This window comes from Erinaceus europaeus, chromosome 19 (genome assembly GCF_950295315.1).
Source record: "Erinaceus europaeus chromosome 19, mEriEur2.1, whole genome shotgun sequence".
In the NCBI taxonomy this organism is placed as follows: domain Eukaryota; kingdom Metazoa; phylum Chordata; class Mammalia; order Eulipotyphla; family Erinaceidae; genus Erinaceus; species Erinaceus europaeus.
Window position 1 is genome coordinate 38,574,691 of NC_080180.1, and position 27,576 is coordinate 38,602,266.

Sequence of the window (27,576 nt, forward strand, 5' to 3'; positions counted from 1 at the left end):
ATGTCTCCTCCTGTGAGCAGAAAAAGCACCAAGGAGGAGACTCAGCTGAGCCAAGGCAGCAGGGTGGAGTCCATGGACCTGGGCCCCATGGAGGCATCCAGTGTCTTGGAAGCCATGGTGGCAGAAAGCAAATGTGCCATCTGCTTGGACTGCTTGAGAGAGCCTGCCATCCTCGAGTGTGGGCACAACTTCTGTCACTCCTGCCTACAACAGGTCTGGAAGGAAGCACAGGCCCCATCGCCTTGCCCCGTGTGCCACCACCCATGTGGAGAGAAGCAGCGGGTTGCCAACAGCTTGCTGGCCAAGGTGACTGCCCTCACCCAGCTCCTCCAGAGCAGCAGCACCGAGGAGAGGCAGCAGGAGGACCGCCTGTGTGAGAAGCACAAGCAGGTTCTGGGTCTCTTCTGTGACAAGGACCTGGAGGTGCTGTGTCCTGGCTGTGTGCAGCTGAGCCCTGAGCACCAGGGCCACCCTGTCAGGTCTGTGGAGGAGGCTGCTATGCATTATCGACAGATGACCTCGGGTTTCATCGCTCCCCTGCAGCAGCTTCAAGGCTCCTTTCAGATGAAACAAGACCGACAGAAGAGAGGCCTCCAGCAACTGCAAGAATGGGGGAGAAGACAGAGCCGGCAGCTCCACTCGGACTTGGAACACAGGCTCCAACTTGTCAACAGGGAACAAGAGAAAGCTCTCTCCAGGCTAGCTGAGCAAGAGGCCAAGATTCAGCAGAGACTGCAGATTCACAAGAGTGCCTTGAAAGACCAACTCCGCACCACTGAGGCTCTGCTCCAGGAGGTGGCAGGCAAGACTGTCATGCCAGACAGGAACCTGCTGCCTGAGGTGGGCAGGATCCCTGAGAGGTGTGAGGGTCTGCAGCACCCAGCTCTGGGCTCCTTGCAGCTGAGGAGGGAGGACTGCAGTCTCCCTCCACTAGATTCTGCCCTGGACAGGTTTCGACAGAAGTTCAGAGCCCAGGTGACTCTGGATCCACACACTGCACATCCCCTGCTCTCTGTGTCCAAGGACCGGCGAAGTGTGACCCTGAAGAAGAGAAGGAGCAAAGTTCTGCAGAGACCACACAGCATGACTTTGAAACTCCCAGTGCTGGGCGCTGAAGAATTTCATGCTGGCCGTCATTACTGGGAGGTGCAGGTGGAGGACAAGCCCAGCTGGGCTGTGGGGCTGTGTAGCCTCTGCCCATCCAGCAGGACACAGCAGCAGCAGAAGCAGCAGAGAAAGAAGAACCGTGAGAAGGACAACAAGGAGGAGAAAACAGAGGAGAAGGAGCAAGAAGCACTACTAGTCAAGGACAGGTGCTGGACTATTCAACTGCAGCAGGATGGAGACTACGTAGCCAGAGGTGCACTCTCTGTCCTTCTGGCCCCGAAGACCAAGCCCACAGGCATTGGAGTGTACCTGGACTGGGAGCTGGGGCAGATCTCCTTTTACACTTTGAATGACAGGTCTCTCCTCCATTCTTTCCAGGGGGAGAGATTTGCTCATCCACTGAAGCCTTATTTCACTGTGGGACCAGATTCTCATCCACTTACCATCTGTGAAGTAGTATGTCAGGAAGGGTGAATGGGGCAGAGTTGTAAACAATACTGGGGGATTCTCACACTTCCTTGGACCTCCCTAGACAATAAGAAGTGTCTACCCTGACTCAGACTTGATCTCCAAGAAGTGACAACTTATTACTCTGTGCTTGCCTTTGCTAGATCTCACTTGTCAATCAGTCACAAATGCCCAACTGCCCAAGAAACTGAACATCAGTCTGCTGACCAAGGGTCTGTCATTTTGTGTCTCCCTTGTATTTGTTTTCCCCTGTTTCTTCACTGCACCCATTAGTACTAGGACAAGTGATGTCAAGGATTCCAGCCACAAGGTGGGCACAGGGAATAAAGTCTTGCTTTATTATTACTCAAGCCTTGCTTCCCTGCTGGGATCTCCACCCTCACCTGTTCCCTGTGAAGCTCTCATCCCACCTCTCATTATCTTTGTTCAATAAAAAGCATGAAAACTACTAATATGTGGATGTCTTGAAGTTATTCCTGGCCACCTGTCTGAAACCTCCTTTCAGGTGGTTCTGCACACTGACGTCTCTTACATGCTCTTGACTTGGTAGCTCATGCTGGGGAACTCCCAGGAGGGGACAATGGGACTATTTCCAACACAAATCGCCCATGGCACAGAGTTCAGGAGAGAGACCCAGACCTCCTCCTCTTTGACCTCAAGCCAGAGGGTAGAAACAGACCGGGAGGAAAACAATCCTTGTGGGCTTCCCATGGATAGCCAGAGGAAGAACTGTTTTCTTGAGCGGAGGCAGGGGAAGCAGTAGCAGCAGCTTTGTGGAGCTCCTTAGCAGTTTGCTGGGTGCAAGCCAGTGGGCACAGCTCTGTGTGTCCAGGCCAGCTCCACAACTGCCAGAGCCCTAGGCGGCTAGGCTGGAGCCAGGGTGCCCTCAGCATCTCAGAATGGAGATGCTACTTCTGGCCTCCTTGTTATCTGGGACCATTTTGAGTCAGAAGTGCTTCAATGGTAGAGGGGTGCTTAGTAGTGCCAGGGGCTCCTATCTTCTTAGGGCCTGGGTAGGACACTTGAGATGGGAGATTGCCAAGGGGCTGAGTGCTAGAAAGGTGGGCTCAGCTCCCTGGGTGGAGGGGGATGGAATGCATGATATGTTTTCAATTGCAGGAGGATGGAAACTCTGTAGCCAGAGGTGCACTGTCTGTCCTTGTGGCCCAGAAGACCAAGCCCACAGGCATTGGAGTGTACCTGGATTGGGAGCTTGGGCAGTTCTCCTTTAACACTTGGAATGACAGGTCTCTCCTCCATTCTTTCCGGGAGGAGAAATTTGCTCATCCCCTGAAGCCTTATTTTGCTGTGGGACCAGATACTCATTGACTTCACCATCTGTGAAGTAGGATGTCAGAAAGGGTGAGCTGGGCAGAGTTGTAAACAATTCTGGGGTTTCGGGTTAACGTCTCTGGAGAGAGACCAGGATCTTGAGGCTTATCCGGAATGCTATATGCCCTCATTTATTGATAAGATGCATCACCTTTTATGTATCTCTTCACCAAAAGTGTAAAGGGGAAAGGAAATGACTAGGAGAGGGGCCGGAGCAAAAAAAATACTGTATTAACAGAACATTGAAAGCTTTCATCTAACCAGTGGGGATTAAAACAATTCTCTGCAGGCAGGGAGGGTCTCAGGCAAGAGTTATTATGCAAATAGACCACAACATCAAGCAATGCAGCAGACCTGGCTTAATGACCAACATCTCCCTCTTTCTCTTTATCTAACTGCCATAGTATCAGGCATGCAGAGTGCTTTGTGAGGCAGGGAAACTGATAGGAGGCACACATTTGGTACTATTGTCCCTCCTTTCTCAACCTCTCAGTAGAGAGACTAACAGGATGGATACACCCCTCAGATTCAAGCCCTGCCAAGCTCAACCACATCCTCACAAATTCCCAACATCTCCCTCTTAATGGCCTTATATAAATGGGTCTGTATCTGTAAAAGACTCCATATCTGTCAGGGGAAAAACAGAGTAGGGGTGAACAGAAACCTATATCATGCAGGTGTTTTCAAAAGTACTGGCACAAGACAGTAGGAGAGCACAAGTAGGAGAGCAGCAAAAACCAGTGTGATGACAAGGGGAGGCCTGAGGGGTGTTTCCTATCTCAAAGGACAGGGCCTATCAGGCGAAAGGGTGTTTCCTGCCTCTTGGGGCATTTCTTGCCTCTGGGGACAGGGTCTGTAGGTGGGGGGCATGGACCCCCAAGCAAAGGGGCTATTTGGTATGGTAGAGTCCCCAAGACAGCTCGCTGCAAAGTCCATAGACTGCTGTGGTCAGTCTTTGAGAAACCCAGTATCGTAATGGGAAGCTGCTGTAAAGTTGTGTAAAGTGTCCAGGAGGTGTACCAGTTAAGTCCAGTAGAAGTGTCAGTCCAAAACTGAAGAAATGCTAGGCGTTGAAATGATGCACAGGGGAAGGTCAGGCCCTGTAATTCTGCTTTTCTGTAGAGAGTGAGCTTTAGAGTCTGTGAATCAGTTTCTTCAGGTCGTGCCAGGTCTCATCATTGTTTTCAGGGGGGGCGATGTCAGAGGACAGGGGTCCAAATGGATTTCTGGGAATTCCATATGAGCAGATGATTTTTCATGTGAAGGTTTGACATCTGTAATTCACTTACTTGTGAAACAAAACTTGTAGCACATTAGAGGTTTACTATAATTTATAACTCGATTATAATAGGTTTAAGTAACTTTAAAACTTTGGACATCATTTCTAGTATGGTTTTAAGGTTGTTTAAACAGTTTAAGCTCATTAAAATGTGGAAAGGTAAACAGAAGAACTATGGTTAGAAGCCTCAGGCATGAGATTCATTAACATAACAATTGTGCTATCTACCCCACCCATATTCATACACTTTTAAAGATTAAACGTTTCACATTTATAACCAGACTTAAAAAAATCAAAAGAGAAAAAAAACCTGATTTTTTTGGACTATTTCTGGACATCTTCAGAAGTCATGGCTGCATCCAGCATTTTTGTTTCTTTTGTAAAGTCAATTAAATATCAGAATACTCAGAGAAAAATGTGTCATAGAAATATTCATTCATTCAAATCTCTCTCTTATGAAACACAACTGAAATCAGAGGGGTTAGACAGCAAATTTAAGATATTCAGAGAGCGCTGGGGAGGGGAGAGAAGTGGTAGGGTGTTTGTTTGTTTGTTTTTGTAGGTACTTTGAAGCAGATTATTTAGATCCCGCTATGTCACATTATGAGTCCCCGGAGGGCATCCTACTTCAAAAAAGGCCTCAAAATTGCAGCTATGATGATTTTGACTGTTCCTGCGAGATTGCTGCAGGAACCCATCCCCAAAAACGTCTTCCCATCGAAGAAAGAATTGAATCAGGAGGGTAGAACTAACCACTTGTCTCCATTCTTGGGAACTGCCAAGGGAGTGGATAAGGCTCTGCAAGTTAGAGTCATCCTTCTCTGTGGGAAACACAGGAGAGGGAGTCCAGAAAGGCCCAGGGGAAATCTCTGTGCATCCCCCAAGCTCTTTGATCATGGTCATAAGGAACCAAGGTGTGGCCCTTGAGAGGGTGTGGCCCAGAGCAAAATGTTCCAGAGACAGAGGAAATGTCTAATGAAAAAATTGTAGAGGATTTGGGAAACCTCTTCAGAGGCAGGAAGGTAATCCATGGCAGACAGGTAGCCAAGCAGTATATACTTATCTGGGGGATGGGTGGGTTAAGTCCCATGTGAGGGTCCAGGGTTAAAATCCCTTCTCGGACACAGCATGTCGTGTTAGCTATGCTGGAGACAGAGAGAGAGAGAGAGCAGGAACTTGTGTCTTAGCAGCAACATAATATGCCCTCGTTTATTGATCACATACATCACCTTTATGTATCTCTTCACTGGAAGTGGCAAGAGGAAAGGAAATGACTATGAGAGGTAGCAGAGCAAAAAAGGCATGAACAGAACCTAGAAAGCTTTCATCTAACCAATGGGGATTACACCAATACCCTGCAGGCAGGGCTGATCTCAGGCAGGACAGTGACTATGCAAATAGACCACAACATCAAGCAATGCAGCAGGCCTGACTTAATGACCAACATTGGGAGATCCTCACACTTCCTTGGACCACCCTAGACAATAATAAGTATCTGCCCTGACTCAGACTTGTTCTCTAAGAAGTGAAACTTTAGTGCTCTGTGTTCGCCTTTGCTAGATCTCACCCACCAGTCAGTCACAAATGCCCAACTGCCCAAGAAACTGAACATCAGTCTGCTGACCAAGGGTCTGTCATTTTGTGTCTCCCTTGTATTTGTTTTCCCCTGTTTCTTCACTGCACCCATTAGTACTAGGAAATGTGATGTCAAGGATTCCAGCCACAAGGTGGGAACAGGGAATAAAGTCTTGCTTTATTATTACTCAAGCCTTGCTTCCCTGCTGGGATCTCCACCCTCACCTGTTCCCTGTGAAGCTCTCATCCCACCTCTCATTATCTTTGTTCAATAAAAAGCATGAAAACTACAAAGATGTGGCTGTCTTGAAGTTATTCCTGGCCACCTGTCTGAAACCTCCTTTCAGGTGGTTCTGCACACTGACGTCTCTTACATGCTCTTGACTTGGTAGCTCATGCTGGGGAACTCCCAGGAGGGGACAACAGGACCATTTCCAACACAAATCGCCCATGGCACAGAGTTCAGGAGAGAGCCACAGACCTCCTCCTTTTTGACCTCAAGCCAGGGGGTAGAAACAGACTGGGAGGAAAACAATCCCTGTGGGATTCCCATGGATAGCCAGAGGAAGAACTGTTTTCTTGAGCGGAGGCAGGTGCAGCAGCAGCAGCAGCTTTGTGGAGCTCCTTAGCAGTTTGCTGGGTGCAAGCCAGTGGGCACAGCTCTGTGTGTCCAGGCCAGCTCCACAACTGCCAGAGTCCTAGGGGGCTAGGCTGAAGCCAGGGTGCCCTCAGCTTCTCAGAATGGAGATGCTACTTCTGGCTTCATTGTTGTCTGGGACCATGTTGAGTCAGAAGTATTTCATGGGTAGAGGGGTGCCTAGAAGTGCCAGTGGCTACTATCTTCTATTGCCCTGGGCCAGACATTTGAGATGGGATCTTGAAAAGAGGCTGAGAGCTTGAAACGTGGGCTCAGGTCCTTGGGGGGAGGGAGCTGGAAGGCATGGATGGGAGCATATGAGTTTTGAGAGGTCTGGGGGCAGGCTGGGGCATCCTCCTGGCTGCAGTAGTGTTGAAGGATTTGATCTGGAGGCCCTGGTGTGGAGGATAGATGACCTCTCCTCTTCGTCCATCCTTCCTAACTCTACATTGAGAGCCAGGCTCAGAGCCTCTGCCACGGCAACCCAACTTCCTAAATCAGAGGACCAGCCTGTCTTGGCAGGAAACAGGCGCTTGGCTGGATCTCTGCTCAGGGAAAGGAGCTAAGCCTCTCAGCCTCCCCAAGCCCTGCTGGAAAGGTGTCTTGTCCTCACAGATACAAGCTTCTGGGAGGGATGTTCTAGGAAGTGGTGGCTCAGCTCTCAGAGTCTCTCTGCCACTGGGTGCAGACTCGATATCTCTCTGTCTAACTCTATCCTCCTCTCAGCAGGACTGTCCCAGCCCGCCACCAAGTGGTCCGTGTTGGGCAGAAACAGGAGGAAATGTCAGTTTATGAGCTGATAGATGGTGCTAGCCAAGGAGAAGCACACACATTGCTTTGCGTGTTATGACCTGGATCTTTTCCTTGTTCTCTGTCTGCCTTGAAGTTAATTACTTCAATAGATAAGTTACAAATCTGTGGTAGAACCCACCTTAATCACTTCTTCATCCTTCCTTCTTTATCCCTTCCTTCCTTAATTACTTGGGTCCTAATCCCTTCCTTTCTTCTCTGCTTATCTTTTTTTTAAAATTTATTTCTTTATCGGGGAATTAATGTTTTACATTCAACAGTAAATACAATAGTTTGTACATGCATAGCATTCCCCAGTTTCCCATTTAACAATACAACCCTCACTATGTCATTTATCACCCTTCATGGGCCTGTATTCTCCCCACCAACCCACCCCAGAGCCTTTTACTTTGGTGCAATATGTCAATTCCATTTCAGGTTCTACTTGTGTTTTCTTTTCTGATCTTGTTTTTCAGCTTCTGCCTGAGAGTGAGATCATCCCATATTCATCCTTCTGTTTCTGACTTATTTCACTCAACATGATTTTTTCAAGGTCCATCCAAGACCGGCTGAAAACGGTGAAGTCACCATTTTTTACAGCTGAGTAGTATTCCATTGTGTATATAGACCACAACTTGTTCAGCCACTCATCTGTTGTTAGACACCTGGGTTGCTTCCCGGTTTTGGCTATTACAAATTGTGCTGCCAAGAACATATGTGTACACAGATCTTTTTGGATAGGTGTGTTGCATTCCTTAGGATATATCCGCAGGAGGGGAATTGCAGGATCGTAGGGTAGGTCCATTTCTAGCCTTCTGAGAGTTCTCCAGACTGTTCTCCACAGAGGTTGGACCAATTGACATTCCCACCAGCAGTGCAGGAGGGTTCCTTTGACCCCACACCCTCTCCAGCATTTGCTGCTGTTACCTTTTCTGATGTATGACATTCTCACAGGAGTGAAGTGATATCTCATTGTTGTCTTTATTTGCATTTCTTACAATCAGAGACTTGGAGCATTTTTTCATGTGTTTCTCGGCCTTTTGGATCTCTTCTGTGGTGAATATTCTGTCCAAGTCCTCCCCCCATTTTTTGATGGGGTTATTTGTTGTCTTGTTTTTGAGTATGGCAAGCTCTTTATATATGTTGGTTATTAAACTCTTTTTTTTAAATTTATTTCTTTATTGGGGAATTAATGTTTTATATTCAACATTAAATACAATAGTTTGTACATGCATAACATTCCCCAGATTCCCATATAACAATACAACCCCCACTAGGTCCTCTGTCATCCTTCTTGGACATGTATTCTCCCCACCCACCCACCACAGAGTCTTTTACTTTGGTGCAATATGCCAATTCCATTTCAGGTTCTACTTGTGTTTTCATTTCTGATCTTGTTTTTCAACTTTGGCCTGAGAGTGAGATCATCCCATATTCATCCTTCTGTTTCTGACTTATTTCACTCAACATGATTTTTTCAAGGTCCATCCAAGACCGGCTGAAAACAGTGAAGTCACCATTTTTTACAGCTGAGTAGTATTCCATTGTGTATATATACCACAACTTGCTCTGCCACTCATATGTTGTTGGACACCTAGGTTGCTTCCAGGTTTTGGCTATTACAAACTGTGCTGCCAAGAACGTATGTGGACACGGATCTTTTTGGATAGGTGTGTTGCATTCCTTAGGATATATTCCCCAGGAGAGGAATTGCAGGGTCATAGGGTAGGTCCATTTCTAGCCTTCTAAGAGTTCTCCAGACTGTTCTCCACAGAGGTTGGACCAATTGACATTCCCACCAGCAGTGCAGGAGGGTTCCTTTGACCCCACACCCGTTCCAGCATTTGCTGCTGCTACCTTTTCTGATGTATGACATTCTCACAGGAGTGAAGTGATATCTCATTGTTGTCTTTATCTGCATTTCTCTGACAGACAGAGACTTGGTGCATTTTTTTATGTGTTTCTCAGCCTTTTGGCTCTCTTCTGTGGTGAATATTCTGTCCATGTCCTCCCCCCATTTTTGGATGGGGTTATTCGTTGTCTTGTTGTTGAGTCTGGCAAGCTCTTTATATATGCTTGTTATTAAATTCTTGTCTGATGTATGGCATGTAAAGATCTTCTCCCATTCTGTGAGGGGTCTCTTGGTTTGGGTAGCAGTTTCTTTTGCTGTGAAGAAGCTTTTTAATTTGATGTAGTCCCATAGGTTTGTACTTGCCTTAGTCTTCTTTGTAATTGAATTTGTTTCATTGAAGATGTCTTTAAAATTTATGCACAAAAGAGTTCTGCCAATATTTTCCTCTAAGTATTTGATAGTTTGTGGTCTAAAATCCAAGTCCTTGATCCACTTGGAATTTACTTTTGTATTTGGTGAAATACAGTGATTCAGTTTCATTCTTCCGCATGTTTCAACACCATTTGTTGAAGAGACTCTGCTTTCCCCATGTAATAGTCTGGGCCCCTTTGTCAAAAATTAGATGTTCATAGGTGTGGGGCCTCATTTCTGGGCTCTCAATTCTATTCCATTGGTCAGTGTGTCTATTCATGCTCCAGTACCAATCAGTTTTGATGACAATGGCCCTATAATACATTTTGAGATCTGAGAGTGTGATGTCTCCAGTTCTGTTCTTTTTTCTCAAGATTGTTTTGGCAATTCTAGGTCTTTTCTGGTTCCAGATAAACATTTGTAGCTTTTTTTCTACTCTCCTAAAAAATGTGCTTGGGATCTTGATGGGGATAGCATTAAATTTGGAGATGGCTCTGGCTAATATATTCATTTTGATGATGTTAATTCTACCAACCCATGAACATGGAATATCTTTCCACTTCTTTGTGTCTTTTTCAATTTCTTTGAGTAGTGACTCATAATTTTCAGTATACAAGACTTTCACTTCTTTGGTTAGGTTTACTCCTAGATATTTTATTGTTTTTGTTGCTGTAGTAAAAGGAATTGATATCTGGATTTCAATTTTTCTAACTTAGTGTTTGCATAGAGAAATGCCACTGACTTTTGAATGTTAATTTTATAGCCTGACACCTTACTCTATTGCCTGATGATTTCTAAAAGCTTCTTGCTGGATTCCTTAGGATTTTCCATGTATACTATCATGTCATCTGCAAATAAGGAGAGTTTGACTTCTTCTCTTCCAATCTGTATGCCTTGAATTCCTTGCTCCTGCCTGATTGCTATGGCAAGAACTTCCAACACTATGTTGAATAGTAATGGTGATAGTGGGCAGCCCTGTCTAGTACCTGATCTGAGGGGAAATGCTTCCAGTTTTTCACCATTGAGTATGATGTTGGCTGTAGGTTTGCTATATATAGACTCCACTATCTTCAGGAATTTTCCATCTATTCCCATTTTTTGTAGTGTTTTGATCATAAAGGGATGTTGTATTTTGTCAAAGGCTTTCTCTGCATCTATTGATATGACCATGTGGTTTTTGGTCTTGCTTTTGTTGATGTGGTGGAGCACATTGATTGATTTATATATAATAAACCAACCTTGCATGCCTGGGATAAATCCCACTTGGTCATGATGAACAATCTTTTTGATATACTGCTGTATCCGGATGGCTAGAATTTTGTTCAATATTTTCATATTTATGTTCATCAGAGATATTGGTCTGTAGTTTTCTTTTTTGGTTGTGTCCCTGTCTGCTTTTGGTATCAGGGTGATGTTGGCTTCATAGAAGCTGGCAGGGAATATTCCAGTGTCTTCAATCTTTTGGAAGACTTTTAAAAGTAGAGGCATTAGTTCTTCTTTGAAGGTTTTGTAGAATTCATTTGTAAAACCATCTGGTCCAAGACTTTTATTTTTGGGAAGATTTTTGATAACTGTTTCAATTTCATTAGCTGTGATGGGTCTGTTCATGTTATCCACTTCCTCTTTACTTAGTTTTGGAAGTTGGTAGGTATCTAGGAAATCGTCCTTTTCTTCCAGGTTCTCTAGCTTGGTGGCATATAGTTGTTCATAGAAGCCTCGCATGATATGTCGAATTTCTGCAGTGTCTGTTGTGATATGTCCTCTTTCATTTACTATCCAATTTATTTGGGTCTTCTCCCTTTTTTGTTTTGTGAGTCTGACTAAAAGTTTTTCGATTTTTTTACTCTTTCGAAGAACCAACATTTATTTTCATTGATCTTTTGTATGGTTTTCCTATTCTCAATGTTATTTATTTCTGCCCTAACTTTCATGATTTCTGTCCTTCTGGTTGCTTTAGGGTTCCTTTGTTCTTCTTCTTGTTCTTTAAGATGTGCAATCAGTATGCAGCTATCAAGAACAATGAACCCACCTTCTCTGAACCATCTTGGACAGAGCTAGAAGGAATTATGCTAAGTGAGCTAAGTCAGAAAGATAAAGATGAGTATGGGATGATCCCACTCATCAACAGAAGTTGAGTAATAAGATCTGAAAGGGAAACTAAAAGCAGAACCTGACCAAATGTAAGTAGGGCACCAAAGTAAAAAACCTGTGGTGAGAAGAAGACATGCAGCTTCCTGGGACAGTGGGGGTGGGAGTGGGTGGGAGGGATGGGTCACAGTCTTTTGGTGGTGGGAATGGTGTTTATGTACACTCCTAGTAAAATGTAGTCATATAAATCACTAGTTAATTAATACGAGAGGGGGAAAATTAATTGTATGTCTCGAAGTTTTTCAAAACACAAACTGAATCTATTCAATATATATGCTGTGTAATTGATACGCAAACTCTCTCAAAAGCCTCCACCAAGTAGATTAGAAGCAACCAATAGCACAGCTATATACAACATACAGGGTACTGTACAACAAACCCTAACAAAAGGACTTTTCAAAGTTAACCCAATTACCAAACAATGTGATGATAACATTAACTATCGATTGTCTTTTTGAACCCTAAGACATCAGGAACCTCACATCTCCACTATAGAGCCGCTACTTCCCCCAGTCCTGGAACCCTTGGATAGGGCCCACTTTCCCTTATGCCTCTCCCAATCCATATCAAATAATATTGCATCTGCCGATCACAACCTAACCAACACAACAATTGCCACCTCAACATGCTTCACTTCAGACTGTGTCCAGAGACTTCACGTGTGGAATGACAACCCTTCAACTTCATTACTCGGGTGAGACCTTTCCTTTCATAGTATACTCTAATTTCATCTCAGGTGGTTCACTTTCTAACAAAGTCCCAAAACCTAGATATACACCAGTTTCTGTGAGAGAGAGCATATGTTCACACATATCCGTAAACTACTGCAAAATATATACCTGAAAGCAGAAGTACACTAGAGTCTGCAGTGAGTACCCCCCTAACATTTCATCTCCACTATTCCAAGCTTTGAGTCCATGATTGCTCAACAATTTGTTTGGCTTCATATGTTCACTCTCTTTTCAGTCACCAGGTTCCAGATGTCATCAGGATGCTGGCCAGGCTTCCCTAGACTGAAGACCCCACCAATGTGTCCTGGAGTTCCGCTTCCCCAGAGACCCACCCTACTAGGGAAAGAGAGAGTATAGACTGACCAGTCAATGCCCATGTTCAGCGGGGAAGCAATTACAGAAGCCAGACCTTCTACCTTCTGCAATACACAATGACCCTGGGTCCATGCTCCCAGAGGGATAGAGAATGGGAAAGCTATCATGGGAGGGGGTGGGATATGGAGATTGGGTGGTAGGAATTGTATGGAATTGTACCCCTCCTACCCTACGGTTTTGTTAATTAATCCTTTCTTAAATAAAAAATAAAAAGATTTGCAATCAGGCTTTTATTTGTGCTTTTTCTTGTTTCCTAATGTGTGCTTGTATAGCTATGAACTTCCCTCTTAGGACTGCTTTAGCTGTGTCCCAAATATTTTGATAGCTTGTGTCTTCATTTTCATTGAACTCTAGAAACATTTTGATTTCTTCCATGATTTCCTCTTTGACCCAGAAGTTGTTAAGAAGTGTACTGTTGGATTCGACTTCCGGAGGCAGAGCTACGAGCAGCAGATCACTTTCTCTCCTCTCCTCTCCTCATCTCTCCTCTGCCAGATCAACTAGGAATACCAATGGAGACCACCTGGACCGAAACAAGACAGGACTAGAATGACCACAGAATCCCAGTAAATCACCCGTGAGTACAAACACGCGTGGCTGGTGACAGAGAGGAGAGAGGGGCCTAAGGAGAGATTAAGTGAATGCTAACAGTTCGACAGTTTGTCAGTGGAGACACCACCTCCAGTCTGCTCCACCAACAAGGGGACAGCTGAAGGGAGGAAAGGACTCCCCAGAGACTCACCAAGTGCAACTCTGAGTCTCCATTGCTACTACCCTCAGAATCTGGAGCAGCAACAGGGAGGGAAACCAGGGGACAGAGATCTAACCAGGAAACTCAGGAGAAGACCTATACCTCAGTGGCATAGCTGAGGGGCTGTGAAAGTCTCTTTGCATAACCACTGGATTATCTCTGCCACACCCTGCTTTATCTCTTGGTCAGGAGTCAGTGATTAAGCTAAGAAGCCTATTGATAGTTTAAAAGCCCTCAGGCTCCCATAGCCTACAGGGGAAAAAAAAAAGGCTTTTACACCACTGAGCTCCAACTCAGGGATTGAAAAAACTGTTAACATATATAAAATGGTTAAAACAAGACAAAATATTGGAGACTCAAACCAGGACAAGAGTCCAGTTAAAAGTCCTCCAGAGGGTGAAGCACAAAACAACGAGTTCAACATCCAAACATTAGCTAAGGAAATAATAACAGCAATGAGTAAAGAATTTGAAAAAATTGTCATCAGAAATGCAGGAACAACAAATAAAAATATGGAAGAAAATTCTAATTACCTCATGGTTATTAGAGAGCTGAAAGCTGAAATAGCTGAGCTAAGAAGGCAACTAGCTGAACAAGCTAAAACAGTATCAAAGAGGGGCAACAAAATAGATGAACTCAGGAAAGCAGTAGAGGGCAGAGAGAATAGAATCAATGAGGCTGAAGACAGAATTAGCAAGATTGAGGATGAATTAGAGACAACAAAAAAAGAAGTAAGAGATCTCAAAAAGAGATTAAGAGATGCTGAAAACAACAACAGAGTCCTATGGGATGACTTCAAAAGAAACAATATACGCATTAATGGCTTACCAGAGGAAGAAAGAGAAAGAGAGGAAGAAAGCATTCTCCAGGCCATAATAGCTGAAAATTTCTCTAGTCTAGACAACACCAAAGACATAAAGATTCAAGAAGCCCAGAGGGTCCCAAACAGAATTAACCCAGACCTAAAGACACCAAGACATGTCATACTTAGATTGGAAAGGAATAAGGATAAAGAAAGGATCCTCAAGGCTGCAAGAGAAAAACAAAGAGTCATCTACAAAGGAAAACCCATAAGATTAGCAGCAGACTTCTCCATACAAACACTACAGGCCAGAAGAGAATGGCAAGATATCTATCGAGTGCTCAATGAGAAAGGCTTTCAGCCAAGAATACTATATCCTGCTAGATTGTCATTCAGACTAGATGGAAGCATCAAAACCTTCTCAGACAAGCAACAGTTGAAGGAAGCAACAATCACCAAGCCTGCCCTGAAAGAAGTTCTGAAAGGTCTCCTATAAACAACCAGACCACCACAAATAGGACATATATCAAAAGACTCTAAAACTCTACAAGAATGGTGTTAAAATATCTTCAATCTTTGATATCAATAAATGTCAATGGCCTGAATTCATCTATTAAAAGACACAGAGTAGGAAGATGGATCAGAAAACACAATGCAACAATATGTTGTCTACAGGGAACTCACCTAACACAACAAGACAAACACAGACTTAAAGTGAAAGGATGGAAAACTATCATTCAAGCAAATAGCCCACAAAAAGGGGCAGGAACAGCTATTCTCATATCTGACATGATAGACTTTAAAATAGATAAGATTAAAAAAGATAGGAATGGACACTACTTAATGCTCAGAGGATCAGTCAATCAATAGGACTTAACAATTATTAATATCTATGCACCAATGAGAAGCCATCTAAATACATCAAACTTCTACTGAAACAGCTACAGCAATATTTTTTTTAAATTTTTTTTAATTTAAGAAAGGATTAATTAACAAAACCATAGGGTAGGAGAGGTACAACTCCACACAATTCCCACCGCCCAATCTCCATATCCCACCCCCTCACCCGATAGCTTTCCCATTCTCTATCCCTCTGGGAGCATGGACCCAGGGTCATTGAGGGTTGCAGAAGGTAGAAGGTCTGGTTTCTGTAATTGCTTCTCCACTGAACATGGGCGTTGACTGGTCGGTCCATACTCCCAGTCTGCCTCTCTCTTTCCCTAGTAGGGTGGGTCTCTGGGGAAGCTGAGCTCCAGGACATATTGGCGGGGTCTTCAATCCAGGGAAGTCTGGCCAGCATCCTGATGACACCTGGAACCTGGTGACTGAAAAGAGAGTTAACATACAAAGCCAAAAAAATTGTTGAGCAATCATGGACCCAAAGCTTGGAAAAGTGGAGAGGAAGTATTAGGGAGGTACTCACTGCAAACTCTAGTGTACTTCTGCTTTCTTACTTTGGTGCCATACTCCAAACTCAGTCAATTTCTGCTTTGCGTTTCTACTTTTTTTTTTTTTTTTACATGCCTAACATTCCCCAGATTCCCATTTAACAATACAACCCCCACTATTTCATTCATCATTTTTCATGGACCTGTATTCTCCCCACCCACCCACCTACCCCAGAGTCTTTTACTTTGGTGTAATACTCCAATTCCATTTCAGGTTCGACTTGTGTTTTCTTTTCTAATCTTGTTTTTCAACTTCGGCCTGAGAGTGAGATCATCCCATATTCATCCTTCTGTTTCTGACTTATTTCACTCAACATGATTTTTTCAAGGTCCATCCAAGATGGGCTGAAAACAGTGAAGTCACCATTTTTTACAGCTGAGTGGTATTCCATTGTGTATATATACCACAACTTGCTCAGCCACTCATCTGTTGTTGGGCACCTGGGTTGCTTCCAGATTTTGGCTATTACAAATTGTGCTGCCAAGAACATATGTGTACACAGATCTTTTTGGATGGATGTGTTGGGTTCCTTAGGATATATCCCCAGGAGGGGAATTGCAGGGTCATAGGGTAGGTCCATTTCTAGCCTTCTGAGAGTTCTCCAAACTGTTCTCCACAGAGGTTGGACCAATTGACATTCCCACCAGCAGTGCAGGAGGGTTCCTTTGACCCCACACCCTCTCCAGCATTTGCTGCTATTACCTTTTCTGATGTGTGACATTCTCACAGGAGTGAAGTGATATCTCATTGTTGTCTTGATTTGCATTTCTCTGACAATCAGAGACTTGGAGCATTTTTTCATGTGTTTCTCGGCCTTTTGGATCTCTTCTGTGGTGAATATTTTGTCCAAGTCCTACCCCCATTTTTGGATGGGGTTATTTGTTGTCTTGTTGTTGAGTCTGGCAAGCTCTTTATATATGTTGGTTATTAAACTCTTATCTGATGTATGGCATGTAAAGATCTTCTCCCATTCTGTGAGGGGTCTCTTGATTTGGGTAGTGGTTTCTTTTGCTGTGAAGAAGCTTTTTAATTTGATGTAGTCCCATAGGTTTATACTTGCCTTAGTCTTCCTTGTAATTGGATTCGTTTCATTGAAAATGTCTTTAAAATTTATGCGGAAGAGAGTTCTGCCAATATTTTCCTCTAAGTATCTGATAGTTTCTGGTCTAACATCCAAGTCCTTGATCCACTTGGAATTTACTTTTGTATTTGGTGAAATACAGTGATTCAGTTTCTTTCTTCTGCATGTTTCAACCCATTGTTTCCAACACCATTTGTTGAAGAGACTCGGCTTTCCCCATATAATAGTCTGGGCCCCTTTGTCAAAGATTAGATGTCCATACGTGTGGGGCCTCATTTCTGGGCTCTCAATTCTATTCCACTGGTCAGTGTGTCTGTTCATGTTCCAGTACCAACTACAGCAATATATTAACAGTAACACAATCATAGTAGGGGACTTCAACACCCCACTCTCTCAACTTGACAGATCATCCAGGAAGAAAATCAGTAAAGACATAATGGAGCTAAATGAAGAGATAGATAAACTAGAACTATTGGACATTTTCAGAGTCATTCATCCCAAGAAACTGGAATAAACATTTTACTCAAATCCACATGGATCATTCTCAAGGATAGACCATATGTTAGGCCACAAAGACAGCATCAGCCTATTCAAGAGCACTGAAATCATCCCAAGCATCTTCTCAGACCACAGTGGAATTAAACTAACACTTAACAATCAACAAAAGATTAGTAACTGTGCCAAAATGTGGAAGCTCAACAGTACACTTCTTAACAACTTCTGGGTCAAAGAGGAAATCAAGGAAGAAATCAAAATGTTTCGAGAGTTCAATGAAAATGAAGACACAAGCTATCAAAATATTTGGGACACAGCTAAAGCAGTCCTAAGAGGGAAGTTCATAGCTATACAAGCACACATTAGGAAACAAGAAAAAGGCACAAATAAACAGCCTGATTGCACATCTTAAAGACCTAGAAGAAGAACAAAGGAACCCTAAAGCAACCAGAAGGACAGAAATCACGAAAGTTAGGGCAGAAATAAATAACATTGAGAATAGGAAAACCATACAAAAGATCAATGAAAGTAAATGTTGGTTCTTTGAAAGAGTAAACAAAATCGACAAACCTTTAGCCAGACTCACAAAACAAAAAAGGGAGAAGACCCAAATAAATCGGATAGTAAATGAAAAAGGAGAAATCACAACAGACACTGCAGAAATTCAACATATCATGCGAGGCTTCTATGAACAACTATATGCCACCAAGCTAGAGAACCTGGAAGAAATGAATGATTTCCTAGATACCTACCAACTTCCAAAACTAAGTAAAGAGGAAGTGGATAACATGAACAGGCCCATCACAGCTAATGAAATTGAAACAGTTATCAAAAATCTTCCCAAAAATAAAAGTCCTGGTTTTTAAAAGATGGTTTTACAAATGAATTCTACAAAACTTTCAAAGAAGAACTAATACCTCTACTTTTAAAACTTTTCCAGAAGATTGAAGACACTGGAATACTCCCTGGCAGCTTCTATGAAGCCAACAACACCCTGATACCAAAAGCAGACAGGGACACAACCAAAAAAGAAAACTACAGACCAGTATCTCTGATGAACATAGATGCGAAAATACTGAACAAAATTCTATCCAACCGGATACAGCAGTATATCAAAAAAATTGTTCATCATGACCTAGTGGGGTTTATCCCAGGCATGCAAGGTTGGTTTAATATACGTAAATCAATCAATGTGATCCACCACATCAACAAAAGCAAGACCAAAAACCACATGGTCATATCAATAGATGCAGAGAAAGCCTTTGACAAAATACAACATCCCTTTATGATGAAAACACTACAAAAAATAGGAATAGACGGAAAATTCCTGAAGATAGTGGAGACTATATATAGCAAACCTACAGCCAACATCATACTCAATGGTGAAAAACTGGAAGCATTTCCCCTCAGATCAGGTACTAGACAGGGCTGCCCACTATCACCATTACTATTCAACATAGTGTTGGAAGTTCTTGCCATAGCAATCAGGCAGGAGCAAGGAATTCAAGGCATACAGATTGGAAGAGAAGAAGTCAAACTCTCCTTATTTGCAGATGACGTGATAGTATACATGGAAAAACCTAAAGGATCCAGCAAGAAGCTTTTGGAAATCATCAGGCAATACAATAAGGTGTCAGGGTATAAAATTAACATTCAAAAGTCAGTGGCATTCCTCTATGCAAACACTAAGTTAGAAGAAATTGAAATCCAGAAATCAGTTCCTTTTTCTATAGCAACAAAAACAATAAAATATCTAGGAATAAACCTAACCAAAGAAGTGAAAGACTTGTATACTGAAAATTATGAGTCACTACTCAAAGAAATTGAAAAAGACACAAAGAAGTGGAAAGATATTCCATGTTCATGGGTTGGAAGAATTAACATCATCAAAATGAATATATTACCCAGAGCCATCTCCAAATTTAATGCTATCCCCATCAAGATCCCAAGCACATTTTTAGGAGAATAGAAAAAATGCTACAGATGTTTATCTGGAACCAGAAAAGACCTAGAATTGCGAAAACAATCTTGAGAAGAAAGAACTGAACCGGAGGCATCACACTGCCAGATCTCAAACTGTATTATAGGGCCATTGTCATCAAAACTGCTTGGTACTGGAACATGAACAGACACACTGACCAGTGGAATAGAATTGAGAGCCCAGAAATGAGGCCCCACACGTATGGACATCTAATCTTTGACAAAGGGGCCCAGACTATTATTTGGGGAAAGCCGAGTCTCTTCAACAAATGGTGTTGGAAACAATGGGTTGAAACATGCAGAAGAATGAAACTGAATCACTGTATTTCACCAAATACAAAAGTAAATTCCAAGTGGATCAAGGACTTGGATGTTAGACCAGAAACTATCAGATACTTAGAGGAAAATATTGGCAGAACTCTCTTCCGCATAAATTTTAAAGACATTTTCAATGAAACGAATCCAATTACAAGGAAGACTAAGGCAAGTATAAACCTATGGGACTACATCAAATTAAAAAGCTTCTTCACAGCAAAAGAAACCACTACCCAAATCAAGAGACCCCTCACAGAATGGGAGAAGATCTTTACATGCCATACATCAGATAAGAGTTTAATAACCAACATATATAAAGAGCTTGCCAGACTCAACAACAAGACAACAAATAACCCCATCCAAAAATGGGGGTAGGACTTGGACAAAATATTCACCACAGAAGAGATCCAAAAGGCCGAGAAACACATGAAAAAATGCTCCAAGTCTCTGATTGTCAGAGAAATGCAAATCAAGACAACAATGAGATATCACTTCACTCCTGTGAGAATGTCACACATCAGAAAAGGTAATAGCAGCAAATGCTGGAGAGGGTGTGGGGTCAAAGGAACCCTCCTGCACTGCTGGTGGGAATGTCAATTGGTCCAACCTCTGTGGAGAACAGTTTGGAGAACTCTCAGAAGGCTAGAAATGGACCTACCCTATGACCCTGCAATTCCCCTCCTGGGGATATATCCTAAGGAACCCAACACATCCATCCAAAAAGATCTGTGTACACATATGTTCTTGGCAGCACAATTTGTAGTAGCCAAAACCTGGAAGCAACCCAGGTATCCAACAACAGATGAGTGGCTGAGCAAGTTGTGGTATATATACACAATGGAATACTACTCAGCTGTAAAAAATGGTGACTTCACCGTTTTCAGCCGGTCTTGGATGGACCTTGAAAAAATCATGTTGAGTGAAATAAGTCAGAAACAGAAGGATGAATATGGGATGATCTCACTCTCAGGCCGAAGTTGAAAAACAAGATTAGAAAAGAAAACACAAGTCGAACCTGAAATGGAATTGGAGTATTACACCAAAGTAAAAGACTCTGGGGTGGGTAGGTGGGTGGGGAGAATACAGGTCCATGAAAAATGATGAATGAAATAGTGGGGGTTGTATTGTTAAATGGGAATCTGGGGAATGTTAGGCATGTAAAAAAAAAAAAAAAAGAAGTAGAAACGCAAAGTAGAAATTGACTGAGTTTGGAGTATGGCACCAAAGTAAGAAAGCAGAAGTACACTAGAGTTTGCAGTGAGTACCTCCCTAACACTTCCTCTCCACTTTTGCAAGCTTTGGGTCCATGATTGCTCAACAATTTTTTTGGCTTTGTATGTTAACTCTCTTTTCAGTCACCAGGTTCCAGGAGTCGTCAGGATACCGGCCAGACTTCCCTGGATTGAAGACCCCACCAATGTGTCCTGGAGCTCATCTTCCCCAGAGACCCACCCTACTAGGGAAAGAGAGAGGCAGACTGGGAGTATGGACCGACCAGTCAACGCCCATGTTCAGCGGGGAAGCAATTACAGAAGCCAGACCTTCTACCTTCTGCAACCCACAATGACCCTGGGTCCATGCTCCCAGAGGGATAGAGAATGGGAAAGCTACTGGGGATGGGTTTGGATATGGAGATAGGCGGTGGGAATTGTGTGGAGTTGTAAAGAAAAAAAAAAAAAAAAGAACTTTAAAACAAAAAAAAAAAAAAAGAAGTGTACTGTTGAGCTTCCACATTTTGGGACTTTTACTAATCTTTTGTTGATTGTTAAGTGTTAGTTTAATTCCACTGTGGTCTGAGAAGGTGCTTGGGATGATTTCAGTGCTCTTGAATTGGCTTATGCTGTCTTTGTGGCCTAACATATGGTCTATCCTTGAGAATGACCCATGTGGATTTGAGTAAAATGTGTATTCCAGTTTCTTGGGATGAATGACTCTGAAAATATCCAATAGATCTAGTTTATCTATCTCTTCATTTAGCTCCCTTATGTCTTTACTGATTTTCTTCCTGGATGATCTGTCAAGTTGAGAGAGTGGGGTGTTGAAGTCCCCTACTATGATTGTGTTACTGTTAATATATTGCTGTAGCTCTTTCAGTAGAAGTTTGATGTATTTAGATGGCTTCTCCTTGGGTGCATAGATGTTAATAATTGTTAAGTCCCCTTGATTGACTGAGCCTCTGAGTATTAAGTAGTGTCCATTCCTATCTTCTTTAATCTTATCTATTTTAAAATCTATCATGTCAGGTATGAGAATAGTTGTTAGGAACAGCCCTTTTTTGTGGGCCATTGGCTTTTATGATAGTTTTCCATCCTTTCCCTTTAAGTCTGTGTTTGCTTGTTGAGTTAGGTGGGTTTCCTGTAGACAGCATATTGTTGGGTTGTGTTTTCTGACCCATCTTCCTACTCTGTGTCTTTTAATAGGTGAATTCAGCTGTTGACATTTATTGATAGCAAAGACTGAAGATATTTTAAGCCATTCTTGTAGAGTTTAGAGTGTTTTGACATATGTCCTATTTGTGGTGCTCTGGTTGTTTATAGGAGACCTTTCAGAACTTCTTTCAGGGCAGGCTTGGTGATGGTTGATTCCTTCAACTGTTGCTTGTCTGAGAAGGTTTTGATGCTTCCATCTAGTCTGAATGACAATCTAGCAGGATATAGTATTCTTGGCTGAAAGCCTTTCTCATTGAGCACTCAATAGATATCTTGCCATTCTCTTCTGGCTTGTAGTGTTTGATGGAGAAGTCTGCTGCTAATCTTATGGGTTTTTCTTTGTAGGTGACTCTTTGTTTTTCTCTTGGAGCCTTGAGGATCCTTTCTTTATCCTTATTCCTTTCCATTCTAAGTATGACATGTCTTGGTGTCTTTAGGTCAGGGTTAATTCTGTTTGGGACCCTCTGGGCTTCTTGAATCTTTTGTCTTTGATGATGTCTAGACTTGAGAAGTTTTCACCTACTATGGCCTGGAATATGCTTTCTTCCTCTCCTTCTCTTTCTTCCTCTGGTATGCTAATAATGCATATATTGTTTCTTTTGAAGTCATCCCATAGGACTCTGTTGTTGTTTTCAGCATCTCTTAATCTCTTTTTGAGATCTCTTACTTCTTTTTTAGTTGACTCTAATTCATCCTCAATCTTGCCAATTCTGTCTTCAGCCTCATAGATTCTATTTCTCTGCCCTCTACTGCTTTCTGGAGTTCATCTATTTTGTTGCCCTGCTCTGAAACTGTTTTACCTTGCTCAGCTAGTTGCATTCTTAGGTTGGCAATTTCAGCTTTCAGCTCTCTAATAACCATGAGATAATTAGTATTTTCTTCCATATCCTCATTTGTTGTTCCTGCATTTCTAATTATAATTTTTTTCAAATTCTTTACTCATTCCTGTTATTATTTACTTAGCTAATGTTTGGATGTTGAACTCGTTATTTTGTGCTTCACCCTCTGGAGGACTTTTAGCTGGACTCTTGTCCTGGTTCGATTCTCCAATATTTTTTCTTGTTGCTTTAACCATTTTATATATTATGTTATGAGTTCCCTTTATCAGTACTTTTCAAATTATTGATCACTATTGCCTGGATTGACTTGTGTCTAAGTAAGTTAATTAAAAGGTTCACAGTAGTGGAAGTTAACAGTTGTTTCACTCCCTGAGTTGGAGCTCAGTGGTTTAAAAGCCTCTTTTTTTTTTTTCTTCTTCGCTGTAGGCTATGGGAGCCTGAGAGCTTTTAAACTATCAATTGGCTTCTTAGCTTAATCACTTAATCTGACCAAGAGATAAATCAAGGTGTGGCAGAGATAATCCAGTGGTTATGCAAAGAGACTTTCACAGCCCCTCAGCTATGCCACCCAGGTATAGGTCTTCTGAGTTTTCTGCTTAGATCTCTGTCCCCTGGTGTCCCTCCCTGTGGCTGCTCCAGATTCTGAGGGTAGTAGCAATGGAGACTCAGAGTTCCACTTGGTGAGTCTCTGGGGAGTCCTCTCCTCTGTTAAGGTGTCCCCTTGTTGGTGGAGCAAACTGGAGATGGTGTTTCAATTGATAAACTGCTGAACTGTTAGCAATCACTTAATCTCTCCTTAGGCTCCTCTCTCCTCTCTGTCACCAGCCACACGTGTTTGTACTCACGGGTGATTTACTGGGTTCCTGTGGTCATTCTAGTCCTGTCTTGTTTCGCTCCTGGGGGGTCTCCATTGGTATTCCTAGTTGATCCGGCAGAGGAGAGATGAGGAGAGGAGAGGAGAGAAAGCAATCTGCTGCTCGTAGATCTGCCTCCGGAAGTCGAATCTCTTCTCTGCTTTTCATGCATGATTTTCATGCTTCTTTCCTCATGGAATCCTTACTTCTTCCTCCATATTTTCTTTTTCTCTCTTTCTCTCTGTTTAGCTGGCTTGATTTCTGATACATACTGCAGAATTTTCATACCGGCTGGTTTGGCCTAGTGTCATGCACTGGTTTCTAAGTGTGTAGAAATGCATGTGCTCTATGAGGTGTAAATAGCTGTGTTTCTTTTCTCTTTTTCTCAATATTTCTACCTGAAAAGGAGAACAGCATAAGTCAAAAAGAATAAGAAAATACCAAACAGTGGACTGCAACAGAGAATCCATCCCCCATTTCACTTTGCAGAGGCTCTATTTTCTCCTCAGCATCAAGCCCATCTGGATCTCCCTCTCTCTGGTTGTAGGTCCATTATCTTGCAGGCATCAAACCCAGGGATGACCCTTGACACTGAAAATCAAACCCATCCCCAGGGAAGTGGCCCTGAGAACTTGGTCAGCATGTTCTCCTTATGTCCTGGGGCTCAGATCCCCATGCCCACCCACTACTCTCCAAAGACCAGTAACTTCCAAGGACACAGAGCCTCAGCTCAGGCCTAACCTACCCCTCTAAGCCCACCGTCAGAGCTGAGGCTGTCCTTAGTCTCTGTACCAACAGTTGCAATGTTGCTAGGCCATGTCCCATGGCTCACCCATTCCATGGATGAAAGCAGAAGGCCAGGATGAATGGACGACATGAGACTCTGTCCTGGAACCCTTCATCCCAAGCCATGATGGGATTAGAGATGCCCACTCCAGCAGCCCCTAATGAGCCTACCAATGGAAGTGATCCCTCAGGCCACAGCCAATTGGAGCCCTCTTCTCAGGTCCAGCCTTCCTTTCCCTCTGGGGGAGCCAATAGCTGCTGTAGGCAGGTACCAAGCTCCACCCACCGAGTGGCCCATAAATACCCTGGTCTCAACAAGGAAGGAATACATTGTGCTCCACATTGGCTGTGAAGGTGCTGCTTAGGAGAGCTGATTCACCAACCATTCTGAGGACTGACTTGAAGAGAGCAGACTGAACAGCTCAGGTATGTAGGCAGTGGGGACTTGGTGGGCCCAGAGCATCCTTTGGACCCCAGAATGGGGTGATCTCTCAAGGGAAGATCTCTCTCAGCCTCTGTGCATCTTGTCTCCAAGTGGCTGGAATATAGTCTCCAGGCTACTGGGAGTGGAGGTGTGGGGAACTAGCTGCCTGGTGGGGAGCACAGAGGAAAGTAAGCTTCAAGCTAGCAGGTTGTATACAGCGGGGTTGTGAGCAGGTTCTGTGCTGGTCCCAGTTCGGGGCGGGTTAGGTCCCACTTTAGTTGGGCACCATATGCTGGTCCCAGTTTGGGGAGCCATATGCAGGGTCCGAAGAGGATTTAAGTGAATTGGCATATCACACCAAAGTAAAAGACTATGGGGTGGGTGGGTGGGGATAATACAGGTCCATGAAGCATGATAGAGGACATAGTGGGGGTTGTATTGTTATATGGGAAACTGGGGAATGTTATGCATGTACAAACTATTGTATTTACTGTTGAATGTAAAACATTAATTCCCCAATAAAGAAATAAAAAATAAAAAAATAAAAAATAAAAAAGAAGAGGATGTAAGTAGGAAAGGGTGTGGGGAGAAAGAAAAAGTTTGTAAAAAAGTGGGGATTTAACCAGTGCTAACAATGATTATGTAAATAGACCACAGGGTTAAGCAATGACCTCTCCTCTGTGTCTGTCCTTTCTAGCTCTAAGTTGAAAGCCAGGCTCAGAGCCTCTTGCCAAGGCACCCCAGCTTCCTAAGACAGAGCACCAGCCAGTCACTTGGCAGCAGGAAGGGGCAGGAGCAGGATCTCTGCTCTGGGCAGGGAGCTGAGGCTCCCACCCTCTCCAAGCCCTGCTGGAAAGGTGTCTTGTCCTCACACACACAAGCTTCTGGGAGGGATGTTCTAAGCAGTGGTGGCTCAGCTCACAGAGTCTCTCTCTGCCACTGGGTGCAGACTCGCTATCTCTCTGTCTGACTCTATCCTCAGGTGACCCTCCTCTCAGCAGGACTGTCCCAGCCCGGTACCAAGTGGTCCATGTTGGGCAAAAACAGGAGGAAATGTCAGCTTAAGAGCTGCTAGGTCGTGCTAGTCTAGGAGAAGGAAAAATATTCCTTTCAATGTGTATAGACCCGGATCTTTTCCTTGTTCTCTGAGTGCCTTGAAGTCAATTAATTCAATAGATAAGTTACAAATTTACAAATCTGTAGTAGGATAACAAAGGCTCACTCTTCAGAGTTTGCATGCAGCATTTTCACGACCTTGGATTTAGAGTTAATCTTCCATGGACATCACACTTTACCTTGTTGATTTGATAGATAGATAGATAGACGGATAGATTGATTGACTTATGTATGTTTCACCGGAGCACTGCTCAGCTCTGTCACATGCTGGTAGGAGAGGATTAACTAGTGTGCCATTGCCTGAGGCATGAGTATCGATTTGCTTAATCATTATGCTCATCCTCCCATGCACAAATGCCATTGGACCTGAAAGATTAAGTGTCATGCATGCCCTGCAGAAGACATGACTTTCCAGATAACCGTTCCTGATAGGATTGTTTTTGTTTGTTTATTTTGATATATTTTTTAAATATTTATCTATTTTCCCTTTTGTTGTCCTTCTTTCTTTAATTTTGTAGTAGTTATTGTTGTTGGAATTGAAGTCGTCATTGTTTTATAGGACAGAGAAAAATGAATAGAGGAAGGGGAGACAGAGTGAGAGAGACACCTACAGACCTGCTTTACTGCCTGTGAACTGACTCCCCTGCAGGTGGGGGCCAAAGCTCTATGATCACAGTCATAAGGAACCAAAGGTCCCGGTCAGGGAACCAAAGTGTGGCCCAGAGCAAAGTGTTCCAGAGACAGAGAAACTGTCTCATGAAGAAAGAGTAGAGGCTTTGGGAAACCTCTTTATAAGTAGAAAGGCAGCCCATAGTGGTTAGGTAGCCAAACGGCTTTACTTATCTGGGGGATGGGTGGGTTAAGTCCCACGTTGGTTGGGCACCATATGCTGGTCCCAGTTCATGGCACCAGATGTCGGGCTAGCTTTGCAGGCAGGAGAGAGACGACCAGGGACTCATGGCATGGCTGGGAATGCAATTCAGTCTTTATTGATAAGGAATGCAGTGCAAGCTAGCTATCTCTAATCACAATCCTATCGTATATATATCTCCTGAGGCAGAAGTGTCAGGTCAGAAGAGGATGTCAGTAGGATAGGGGGTGGGGAGAAATACAAAACAAGCGAACCAATGGGGATTAAACCAGTGTGAACAATGATTATGTAAATAGACCACAGGGATTAGCAATACAAGCAAGTCTAATGTGATGATCAAAACAGAAGATCTTATAAGCAGAATTTAGAAGCATACCAACAGTTCCGAAAGGAATCGTTAGTTATTTAACCCATGGACACATCTCTTTTTTCTTTCAGGTGATGTGGCTGAGCACGGTGGAGGCTGTCTGGCCATGACCGAGAAGACATGGGCAGCTGAGCTGAAACGTCTCCCAGTCCACTGAGACCTGCTGGTGGTGCCCTGAATCTTCCTTGGGCACTCCCTTCTGCACCTGGTGCTCTGTCTTCAGCAGCTGCAGCAGCAACAGCAACAGTAACTTCTGGAGCAGAGCCGCTCCAGCCTCCCAAGGACACTCAGCACAGGGAGGCAGAGGCCTGAG

At 43.3% G+C, this 27,576-nt stretch overlaps 1 protein-coding gene across 1 annotated transcript; it reads left to right on the forward strand.

Annotated features, from left to right (window-relative positions):
* LOC132534689 (tripartite motif-containing protein 75-like) lies at positions 1 to 27,420 on the forward strand. Its single transcript, XM_060179156.1, has 5 exons — positions 1 to 1,463; positions 1,719 to 1,787; positions 4,749 to 4,894; positions 5,747 to 5,815; positions 27,335 to 27,420. Exons 1-5 carry the CDS (start codon positions 1 to 3, stop codon positions 27,418 to 27,420), a joined length of 1,833 nt encoding a protein of 610 aa, XP_060035139.1.
* Positions 27,421 to 27,576: the final 156 nt, after the last annotated feature.